At 40.4% G+C, this 12,020-nt stretch overlaps 1 protein-coding gene across 1 annotated transcript in view; it reads left to right on the forward strand.

Annotated features, from left to right (window-relative positions):
* Positions 1-12,020, forward strand: part of COL21A1 (collagen type XXI alpha 1 chain) — a 4,597,064-nt gene that overhangs the window by 2,306,731 nt on the left and 2,278,313 nt on the right. The window contains exon 14 of the mRNA XM_044063368.1: positions 3,851-3,904. Within this exon, the coding sequence (XP_043919303.1) occupies positions 3,851-3,904 (54 nt within the window). The remainder of the gene's footprint in view (positions 1-3,850; positions 3,905-12,020) is intronic.

The following is a 12,020-nucleotide window of genomic DNA, read 5'->3' on the forward strand; positions in this document are numbered from 1 at the left end:
TTCCAGGTTGGGCATAACCTTAAATTTTGAAAAATCTGCTTTATTGCCGTCGTAGCATATTTCCTTTATAGGAGCAGATCTAGACACCACCACCTCCCTGGTCAGATTGCCTCTAGAAAGAGTAATATCTTTGCAAAGTCAAGTGTCCCAGTTGTTAATGGAAAGGAGAGTCCCTGCATTCCAGGTTATGAAGCTGTTAGGCACCATGGCACCTACACTCATAGCGGTTCCTCTGGGACGAATGCACATGAGGATACTCCAATGGCTACTATTCACACAGTGGTCTTATCAACAGCTTCCAATGTCACACAAGATTATTCTGACAAATGCTTGCAAAAGGACCTTCTTTGGTGGTTGAACAGCCACCAAGTTACTGTAGGTCACCCATTTATACTTCCCCCACCCACAGCCACAGTGACCACGGATGCTTCCCTGATAGGGTGGGGGGGGGGCTATTTCAGGGAAGAACTGTCCAAGGCACTTGGTCAGACATGGAATCTCATTTGCACATCAATGTCTTAGAGTTGAGAGCAGTGTTTCTAGTTTTGCAACACTTTCACCGGCGGGCTGTATCCACCCAGCACTTTCTGATAGCAACGCACATACCCGGGTCATCCAACGTGATAGTGGACAAACTGAGCAGAGCCATTCTTTTGCCCCACGAGTGGTCCCTCAAAGGAGGAATGGCGGAAAGGATATTCCGCAGATGGGGCCAGCCTTGCTGCGACCTTTTTGCATCCCCGATGAATGTAAAATGCAGAAGCTACTTTGCCCTGTACCCTCCACTGGATGACAGCCCAAGGGACTCACTTGTACACAATTCGCCCTCGGGTCTCCTATATGCCTTCCCTCCAATCCCTCTGATTCCCAGATTCTTACAGAAAGCCAAAAGCCTGGAAAGACTGTTATTCTAATAGCCCTGTTTTTGCTTCGGCAGATATGGTTTCCCCTTCCTACAGCAATACCAAGTGGAAGAACCTTGGGTTCTGGACCCAGTGCCAGACCTTCTGACTCATTCGTCGGGAATTCTTCACCCCTCTCTAGTCTCCCTCAAACTGACAGCTTGGCTGCTGAACTTCCCAACTTATCCAGGTCACATGATTTGTCTCAAGTGGTTCAACATATTTTAGTTTCCTCTCACAAAGTCTCCACTAGGAAACTTTATAATAGCAAATGGAGGCGATTTGTTCATTGGGCTTCTCAGCATGGTATTGATCCCTATGTTGCCCCTATTCATAGTATTCTGGAATTCTTGACTTTGCTCTTTCACGATGGTGCTGCAGCTTCTACGATAAGGGTTCAATTAGCTGCCATATCTAACTTCCATGTGGGATGCAGTGGCTCAAACATTATGTCGCACAGATTATGTAAAGCCTTTTTGAAAGGGACTCATCACCTTAGGCCACCTATCAGACATCCTGTTACTCCCTGGAATCTGAATTTGGTGCTATCTCAACTAATTCTTCCACCTTTTGAGCCTGCATCATCTTGTCCTTTGAAGTTCCTTTCTTGGAAAACAATTTTCCTAGTGGCTATTACTTCAGCTCCTAGAGTTTCTGAACTACAACCACTTTCTATCAGGCCCCCATATCTAATCTTTCACCCTGATAGAGTGTCTTTAAGAACAAATCCTACCTTTCTTCCGAAGATCTGCTCCGAGGCAAATTTGAACCAGTCTATTAACCTTCCTACTTTTTTCAGACATCATGCTAATAGAATGGAGTAAATGTTACATAAGCTTGATGTTCACAGACAATTGAGGTTTTATTTAGACAGAACAAAAGAATTTAGGAAATCTGATCAACTATTCATTTCCTATGCAAACAATAAGAAAGGTTTGTCGGTATCCAAAGTTACATTGTCCAAATGGATTGCTGATTGTATAAAATTGACATATTCTTCAGCTAAACAACCTTTAGAACGTGAGGTGAAAGTTCATTCTACCAGGACTATTTTTACATCTTTAGCCCACGCAGCCCATCTACCTTTGGACACCATTTGTGCAGCTGCTACTTGGTCCAAACTTCATATGTTTATCACTCATTACAAAGTGGACAGAGCTTCCTTTGGTTCCATCGTTCTCTTGAATATACTCCCGTGAGCCGCCCAGGATTAAGGTGCTTGGGACGCTACCCACGTGTAAAGAACAAACGGCAAGATTGAACAACTTCACATAAAGAAGTTATGTTCTTACCATAACATTCCATGTGAGTTGTTCATCTCACCTTTGTTCTTACACTCCCTCCCACCTTCCCCCTCCAGGTTATGGAAGAACAGGTATGACTGGTGGTCTGGTTGGTCTTGCTAATGTCCTTCTTTCCAACCAGATTATTGTAGTGGTACTGTTAGAGAAAAGGATTTTGTTAAGGTACTGTGCAAGGCTGGCTTAGGACAAGCGTCAGTTGTAGAGTTAGGGTTAGCACATATGAGTAATGTAGGAAGTGGGGGGATAGAGGGACGAAACCCTGCACATTACCTTACCAAATGTACTTTCTCTTAATAGTATCACTGTTCAGGCAAAATATGGTCAAAGGCTATTAGTGTTTTTTTTTTTTTATGTGGCTGATAACAAAAGGAAAGCGTCTGTTTCTTTTGCAATTGGTGATTGATGTACTTTTAATTAACTCCCCCCCCCCCCCCCCCGGGTTCATGGCTGTTTATTTTTATTTTCTGTTTGTTTGTTTTTTTTTTTTTTTTGATTCGCTGTTGGAGATATTCTGTATTGCTGATATAATCATTTATGCATCCACATATATGTACAGATTTACAAGTGTACATTTGGTGTATGGATGAGGGGATTTCTGTTGTCTCTATTGGGACTGCTCAAGTGCTATAAACAGCTTCCCACCCTGAATTTACAATGTTCCCATAATAAATATTTGTGGTCCATTAACAATTTACCTCACTGCCATACAACTGTACATCAGTACAGTTGCTTGACACCACTTCAACGATATTGTCCATCTTATCAAAACTAATGAATGATATACAAACAAAAATGTGTTATGGAATTCTTGTGTCACTTCCACTTTTATTATGTATGTGTTATTAACTCCAGGTTGTGCTGAAATTGAACTTGCATTAAAGAGGAGAAGAACAGCGAAGCACAGTAGGGCAGTTTTACAGCTGACTACTAGTTTCACAGGCAAATCAGTGTTATAGTCATGTATAGTGGAAACATTTTATATGTATCCCCAGATGTCCCCACAAAATGGGTATCTGCGAATGAGCACTCAGCTCATTTCTGTTTCACAAACTGGGCCTAGTAATTCATAGAAAATCATCTTACTGGCAAACAGAGCAGAAAATATTATTCAGAAAATAAAAACAAAAGAAAACAATTGACAGTCTTTGAAAAATGAAATTTGTGTACATTAATTATTTCATAGGTTCATAGGTTGGTACTAGGCTATCGGCCCTAGATCCTATGCAAGCCTAGCCATAACAATTCCCTGGCTATTTCTTCCCACACTATTTACTTCCCTGAACCCCTGTAGAGAAGGGCGACTGACGTTATCCCTGGGGTGGTATTTGATGAAAATGTTCATTTATATATTCTGATGTTTTCTGTTAGGTCCACTGTGATATGAAATAAGATTAAACTAAATATTTCTACATGCTTTGTGGGCTTAATTATGGAATCATTGCATACAGAAAGTGAAGGAGTATCATATGTTTTTAGTCTTGAATTGGTAAGGATAAATAAGATCTAAAATGGGTAACATTTTCTATGAGCTAACTTGATGTATTTTGGTATATAACAGGCACATTAACTGTAACTTGAAATTTAGCTATTGCAAAATGTCATTTGCTGCTCTGTTTGTAATGTTTTATATAATTCAATCTACAGGGAAGAGATGGTGAGAAAGGAAACAGAGGGCAACCAGGATATAATGGGCGCAATGTAAGCAACAGTCTTTTCATGTATTCAGTAGTTGTGCATACTACTTTTGTGGTAAATGTTCCTAAATAGATTTTTGAATGGCTGTGATTGCAGTAACCATACCTCTTCCTGCCTTGAGCAAGTTATTATCCCTTATTTGGTATATTTATGTGTCTTGACTTAGGATATGGTGATTAGATGTTCATCATTCCTACTGCCTCAGTGACATTTTGTGCTATTTGCAAGGTAACTCTGTACCTGCACGTTTTCAGACTCCCTCGCCTCCCTCTCTTTCTTCCTGTGACAGCTAATTGGCCGGGCATATGTTGAGAGGAAAGTGAGTGTTTAGTGTTTTTCTGCCATCCAAAAAGAAAGTTTTCTAAATCTTCACAGGATCTATCGTTGCTTTTTAGGGCTTACTGCTCAGATAGCCCGCATTTGGGGACTGCCTTCCTCTCAGTTTACTATTAGATTTATTATTAATTTTCTTTTTTATGTTTATTAAGATAAATATAACTACAGTGGATATAAAAAGTTTACACACCCCTGCTAAAATGCCAGGTTTTTGTGATATAAAAAAATGAGACGACAATAAATCATTTCAAAACTTTTCCCACCTTTAATGTAACCAATAACCTGTACAAGTCAATTGAAAAGCAAACAAATCTGTCAGGGGAAAAAATATATAAAATAAAAAACGTACAATACTCTAGTTGCATAAGTATGCACACCCTTAAACGAATACTTTGTTGTGTGTACACACCCTTAAACTAATACTTTGTTTAAGCACCTTTTGATTTAATTACAGCATTCAGTCTTCATGGCTAGGAGTCTTTCAGCATGGCACATCTTGACTTGGCAATATTTGCCCACTCTTACTTGCAAAAGCGCTCCAAATCTGTCATATTCCGAGGGCATCTCTTGTGCACAGCCCTCTTCAGGTCATCCCACAGATTTTCTATTGGATTTAGGTCTGGGCTCTGGCTGGGCCATTCCCTAACTTTAATTTTCTTTTGGTGAAGCCATTCTTTTGTTGATTTGGATGTATGCTTTGGGTCATTGTCATGTTGAAAGGTGAAATTCCTCTTCATCTTCAGCTTTTTAGCAGATGTCTGAAGGATTTGGGCCAAAAGTGACTGGTATTTGGAACATTTCATAATTCCCTCCACCTTGACTAAAGCCCCAGTCCCAGCTAAAGAAAAGCAACCCAAAGCATGATACTGACACCGCTATGCTTTGCCTTGGGGATGGTGTTCTTTTGGTGATGCAAAGTGTTTTTTTTTTGTGCCAAACATACCTTTTGGAATTGTGGCCAAAAAGTTCAACCTTGGTCTCATCAGACCATAACACATTTTCCCACATGCTTTTGGGAGACTCACTGTATTGTTTTGCAAATTTTATATGGGCCTTAATGTTTTTCTGTATAAGAAAAGGCTTCCGTCTTGCAACCCTACTCCATAGTCCAGACATATGGAGAATACAGGAGATTGTTGTCCATGTAGTACACAACTAGTACTTGCCAGAAATTCCTGCAGCTCCGTCAGTGTTGCTGTAGGTCTCTTGGCAGCCTCCCTGACCAGTTTTCATTCATAGGTTCATAGATGTGTACTAGGCTAATGGCCCTGCAGCCTTTACAAGCCTAGCCCATAGGATTACCCTGGCATCATGCCACCCGACCTTAGTTTTCAGTGCCTAGGTCGAGTAGAGCCACTGGAGTGATCCCCGGGGTGAGTTTTCTATTTCCCATCCACTCATCAAAATTTCTGTTGAAGAAGGCCATTGAGGTGCTCTGTTTCTCATGTATGGGAAGTCTGTTTCATAGCATGGGCAGTCTCTGGGTTATGAACCTGTTCCTCCAGCACGTTCTGTTGATTGTGGGTATGAGGTTGAGGTGTCTGGAGCATGTGGTGCGGAGGGATTGGGATTTATTTAGATGTAGCATTTCTAACAGAGCTGGGTCAGACATGGCTTTATAAGTCAAGCAGAGATCGCCTCTAAGTAGATGATGTGAGACAGAGAATAGTGTGAGTTTTTTGAGTCTGTCCATATAGGACAAGTGTCTAAGGCCTAGGATCCTCTCTGTGAGGTACTTTTGCGGCCTCTCCAGTTGTTGAAGGTGTCTATTGAGGTACATGCCAAATGGGGCATTGTACTCGATGATTGGCTTAATGAGGGAAGAGTAGAGGGAGACAGTGACCTCTTTCTTCCTGGATGCAAAACCCTTAGTAATGAGATGTGCCACATAGAAGGACTTTCTGACCACAGTGGCAGTGTGGTGGTCAAAAGAGAGGTTGCTGTCAGCCTGTGTTCCCAGATCTCATATAATAACGCCTTCTGTGTTCAGTGGACTACCATCGATGTGGTAGTTCATGGGAACTGGGTTTTTCCCAAAGGGTATGACGACACATTTTTTGGCATTGAGCTTAAGGCCATGGTACTGATACCAGTCGTTGGTCTCAGTGAGGCCTTTTTGTAGGATGTCAACATCACATGGGGAGGTAATAATGGCTCCCAACATGCAATCGTCTGCAAACTTTGTCAGCCAGAGTGTCCCTTCATGTTGGACTGGACTTCTGAAAAGTAGATACCAAACAGGAGTGGACTCAGGATCGATCCCTGTGGGACTCCACCCGTGACTGCTTGGCAGTCTGACTTGGAGTCAGCTACTTTTACTTCTTGTCTTTCCATCATTTTTGGTGGGACATCCAGTTCTTTGCAATGTCAGTGTTGTCCCTTATTTTCTCCACTTTTTGATAACTGTCTTCACTGCGTTCCATGGTATATCCAATGCTTTCGAAATTTTTTTGTACCCTTCTCCTGACTGATACCTTTCAACAATGAGATCTCTTTGATGCTGTGTAAGCTGTCTGTGAACCATGGCTTTTGCTGCGGTAGGCAACTGAGTAAATGTCAGGAAAATCCTATTAGGACAGCTGAACTTTATTTGAGGTTAATAAGAGTCTCTTTAACTGATGGCAGATGTGTACCCAAGAAGACTGAATGCTGTAATTAAATCAAAAGGTGCTTCAACAAAGTATTAGTTTAAGGGTGTGCACACAACAAAGTATTAGTTTAAGGGTGTGCACACTTATGCAACCAGCACATTGTACATTTTTTATTTTTATATTTTTTTCCCCTAACAGATTTGTTTGTTTTTCAATTGAATTGCACAGGCTATAGGTTACATTAAAGATGGGAAAAATTTTGAATTGATTTATTGTCGTCTCATTTTTTTATATCACAAAATCCTGGCATTTTAGCAGGGGTGTGTAAACTTTTTATACCACTGTATATATCTATAGATACATACTTGTTTTATTTCTGTCAGTGTTTAGAGTAATTCCCATCAATTTCTGCTTGTAGCAGTGTTTATTTGGCTTCTATCAGACAAATCTTTACTTTTACTGTTTCTGAGGAAACTCAGTTTTTCTCTCAGAAGTGCAGCGTGTGTGTGTGCTGTTAGACACTAGAGACCTGTCTTTACTGTTATTTTGCTTAATTTTCATCTTTTGACAAGAAAATATTGCAGAAGTTAAATTTTTTTCAGCATTTATACACTGTTTACTTTATGTATGCCTCTGCACTGTGTATTTTTAACATCATGTCATGATTTTACTGCATATGAAGTTTTTTGAATTTGCTTTGGAGAGTTTACTCTCCCTCTGATATGAAAATGTAGTTTAAATTACCATTAAATGCAATTTTATGGCAGTTTATTGTGATTAAAATGTGTGAGCTACTTTTAATACTGATTTGCCACATAAGTTGTGTTAGTGTTTGGACTTTGTATAATGGACGTTTCTTAACTTCTATTAGTTGTAAAAGAATTCAGAACTCATTTCAAACTGTTTTGTGATAACAGTACAGTTTGGCAAAGTTTTATTGTGTGAGGACATATTTTATTACTAGAAAATTTGTTTATTGATCACGATATCAACATTATCCATTACAGTCTGTTTATTATTCTGGCTGGTGTTCTTTCCCTGACGTGATGGATCCTAACTCTGGTACCCTCCCCCCAATCAAGTCTGGTTGCACTTAAAAAAAAGAAAAAAACAAAAAAAAAAATGCCTCAACCTATGGTTAGTGATTCTGTTGTCTGTTGGGGCTACTGCTTGGCCCACAGACCACTTACTTTTTCCCCATCTACGTCTAGTGTAGCTCTGCCAGTCAATATGGAACAGGGTTTAGACACATCCTCCAGGACTGTTCCGTGTACCTGGCAAAGGTATGGAAGAACCAAACTCTGTAGATGCAAGAGTAGTCTGAAGAGACCCCTTGCCAGACATGATACACTGTCCTCAGAAAAGAAACAGAAGCTTCATCATACAGCTTATAATCAGTTTACAGCTGTTGTTGAACATTATTTAAAGCATTTATTTCATTTTGTGGCAAAAATAGTAATTTGTTTGTTAGCTTTTCTAGTCTGTGTGCCTCCGAATCTCTTTGCAGAAGGGTGAATTAGCTAGGGACTTAGGTATTTGTTGTTTAATCTTCACTTTGTAGCTGCTTTTGCTATGTTTTTACATTAAGAAATTCCAGGATTAGACATCATATAGCAGAAGATATCTCTCTGAGTTGGGAAGCTGCTTTTCCTGTGCTTTTACATTAGGAGAGTCCAGGATCAAACATCTTAAGGCAGAAGGTGTTTACCTGGGCTCTCTGAGTTAGGAATCCCTGGAGGAAGCTCAAAGTGCGGCTGCATGCTGGGTAGAGGGCATAGGAGTCGGTTTGCAAGCTTTTTTTTCCTCTGTGCAGAGCTGCCTATCAGCTAGTATAGTTTGCAGTGCCCTGTACAGTAACAAATGCCTAGACAGTAAAATGTACCTATAAAGTTAGGATTAGATCCAAAATCTGTTAAACAGTGTAGTATTGTGTTGAAATAAGCTTAGAACAGATAGCATGTGCATTGAATAGCACTACCATATCTTAGCATTAAATAACATCGTGCCCTAAACTCCAGAAACTACCATAGGAGACACCTGTTAAAACCTTGGCCTTAATCTTAAGCAGCCAACCCTATTACAGGACTAGAAAACATGGATATGCAATTTCCAAATGTCTCTTTGGCTAGCTTGGTAAATTTGGGCATCCTAAGGCAATGTAGAAATTGTCTTATGTTCTCAGAACCAGTTAATCATTAAAAAAATGACACTATGTGACAGGTGAAAGGACACAACTTCCATGGATACAAAAATCTTGCATACAAATCAAGGTTGTCAGAAATACCCACACTACACCACTCACACATACTGCTCACCACACGCACAGATTATCTAATGCTTAGGCACTTAAAAGAACTGTTGCCAAATCTCAAAGACCTCCAATGCCACCTAACGGTAGCACTGCTCTTCAGCAATCACTAAAGCATACATCATAAGCAACACCAAACATTTCACATACGCCTACACATAATGGTCCCCCAAGTGCATAGCCACAGAGGAAGCATACACTTTACGTAATACTCCTGTCATTGGGGACTCCACCGTGTGTCACACAGATTCCCTGCTCAACGGGTAATAGAAGGAGAAGATAATAGTTGCCTATCTAGAGCCAAGATCTACAGTATCTTGCATGAACTCTAGTTACTGCACTCTAGGTACCAGTGTGATTTTGTAATAGTCTGCGTGGGTATAAATGACCTGAGACATACCTCGCTGGATTTCTCGGAATATGTGTCACCGATAGTTGCGAGCCTTGCATTGAGCAGCATTCTTCCATCACCAATGAGGATGCCACAGTATAAACATAAAATGACTGATTTTAATAATTGGCATAGTTTATTTTGTAACTCCTGGGGAATCCAATATCTGTCAGCATAGGAGAAGATGGTCAAATGACCATGCTGCTGTGCCAAGGATGGGTTACATATGCCCCCCCAGTTTTTCTGATATTGGCTAAAACTTTATCCACCCTGTTAGAGACTAGCAATGGCAAAAGGACAAAACTGCCAATATAGTCTCCAAGCAATCTTAAGATGTTAATGCTCAGAGCCTAAACAGAAAATTCTACATCCTTCAAGCCCATCTCACTCTGGAGAATGTAGACATATGTGCCATGACTGAGACTTGGTTTAAAGCCATAGAAAGTAGTCTGGAAGTGCATGGCTACAGTGCTTTCCACACATTTAGACCAACAACAGCACAAACTGGGGCCAAAGAGGGAGGCGTTTTGATCTACGTTAGCAACAAACATACCTCTAGGTTGGTTGGAAAGGATGATGCCATGCCTTTTCAAACACCTTTACTGAATTATCATTTGGGACATAGGCAAACATACATTCATATAAAAGTAATCAATCTATATTAACATAGCAAACATACTTCACATATATTGCTATATATCATATAACCTAAAAAATATTACATAAATTATTCTATTCCTGACTTTTTTTAATCAAGAAACATCTTTATTAAACCATCACTTACTACATAGGCAATCATATATTTATATAAATGAAAACAAACCACACCGACACAATTCTGGTTGCAAGCATTTTACATGGAGCTCATCCACTTGCAATTCACCATAGGTAAGGTCCCTCACCATATCATGGCTATACAGGTCACCATCTATGCCCCTAAAGTCTCAAAACTCTTATCTGAACCTATTAGAGGGGCTAACCATTCAACCAAACACCCTATTCATGGGTGACTTTATCTACACTTCTATAGACTGGGAAATTTTCACTGCCTCAGTCTCACAGGCACAATGCTTCCTGTACCTTATTAACACAAACATCTTGGAACAGATAGTGCACACTCCAACCAGAGGGTCAAACATACTGGATCTGGTTTTCACCAACATGGGAGAAAATTGCCCACCCTGGGTCATGTCCTCACTAGTGAGTTCAGATTACAAAGCTGTCTCATTTGAAGTAAAAATCAACCCAGAAAATTTAGCTAAACCAGTAACAATTAGGAACTATTCAAAGGCAAATTACATCCGATTAAGTGGCAGTTTGTTAAAATTCAAGGCTCCCCACAACCACAGCTAACTATGCAGAATTATTCACAGAGTCACTATACAGACATGTGAATGGTTGCATAGAGGCTGCTAAACCTGCCAGAAATAAACCCAAAATAAACGCTAAAAAGAAATCCCACTGGTGAAATCCTCACCTAAAAAGGGTATATAATAAAAGAAGAAAACTTCATGACCAAAATCAGGAAAAACAATTCCCTTAATGACAAGTGCTGTGTTATACAACTAAACAAGAAGTCCAACAAGGCTAGCTATAAGGTCAGGATAGCTATGTCTGGAGCCTTAGAGATAACACACAACAGTGTGCTGAACTGGAGATGAACAGTACCACCTACATTGATGAGGGTGACATAGCAAATTTACTGGCTGATAAATTCAGCTCAGACTTTACCCCCTATTCCCACCCAAGCTCCACCAGGTGAAATCTTCCCAAACATACTTCTCCCAGCTATCAAAAGGGACCAGGTACTAGCAGCCCTTGCTAAAGCCAGGAACACTGCCTTCATGGGCCCAGACAACATCCCCATATGCTTCCTGAACAGTCTAAAACATGACCTATCAGGACCACTTGAAGCACTCTTCAAGTATAGCCTTGAAACAAGCCACATTCCAAGTGAATGGATGACCACAATAGTCATTTCCCCTCCACAAGGGCTAACCATCAACCTACCCAAGGAACTGAAGACCCATAAGTCTAGCAAGCCTAATATGCAAAGCCATGAAATGAATTATCATGGAAGTGATTAACAAGGACATTGGTAATCTACAGACCCTGGCCCCATCCCACTTTGGCTTTGTTAAGAGAAGATCATGCCTGTTTAACCTGGTAGACATCTTTGAGAGGGTCACCAAGGCAATAGATAAGGGTAAAATAGTGCATACTGTGCATCTTGACCTGGCTAAGGCATTTGATACAATACCCCACTTAGGCATTGTTGACAAGCTCTTTGATCTAGACGTAAACCCATATATAACTCAGTAGCTTGACAACTGGCTCACAGAAAGAACCCAAGAAGTCAGGATTAGTGGGACCACCCTCACCAAGAGAATGTTCATCAATGGTATACCCTAGGCCTTTATGTTGGGCTTCTCCTGTTTGAGACATCTGCTTCTCAGAAATCAAGGTAGATGACTATAAACTGGGAGCTGTTAC

This window comes from Protopterus annectens, chromosome 2.part1, assembly GCF_019279795.1.
Source record: "Protopterus annectens isolate FY-2018-M chromosome 2.part1, PAN1.0, whole genome shotgun sequence".
Lineage (NCBI taxonomy): Eukaryota > Metazoa > Chordata > Ceratodontiformes > Protopteridae > Protopterus > Protopterus annectens.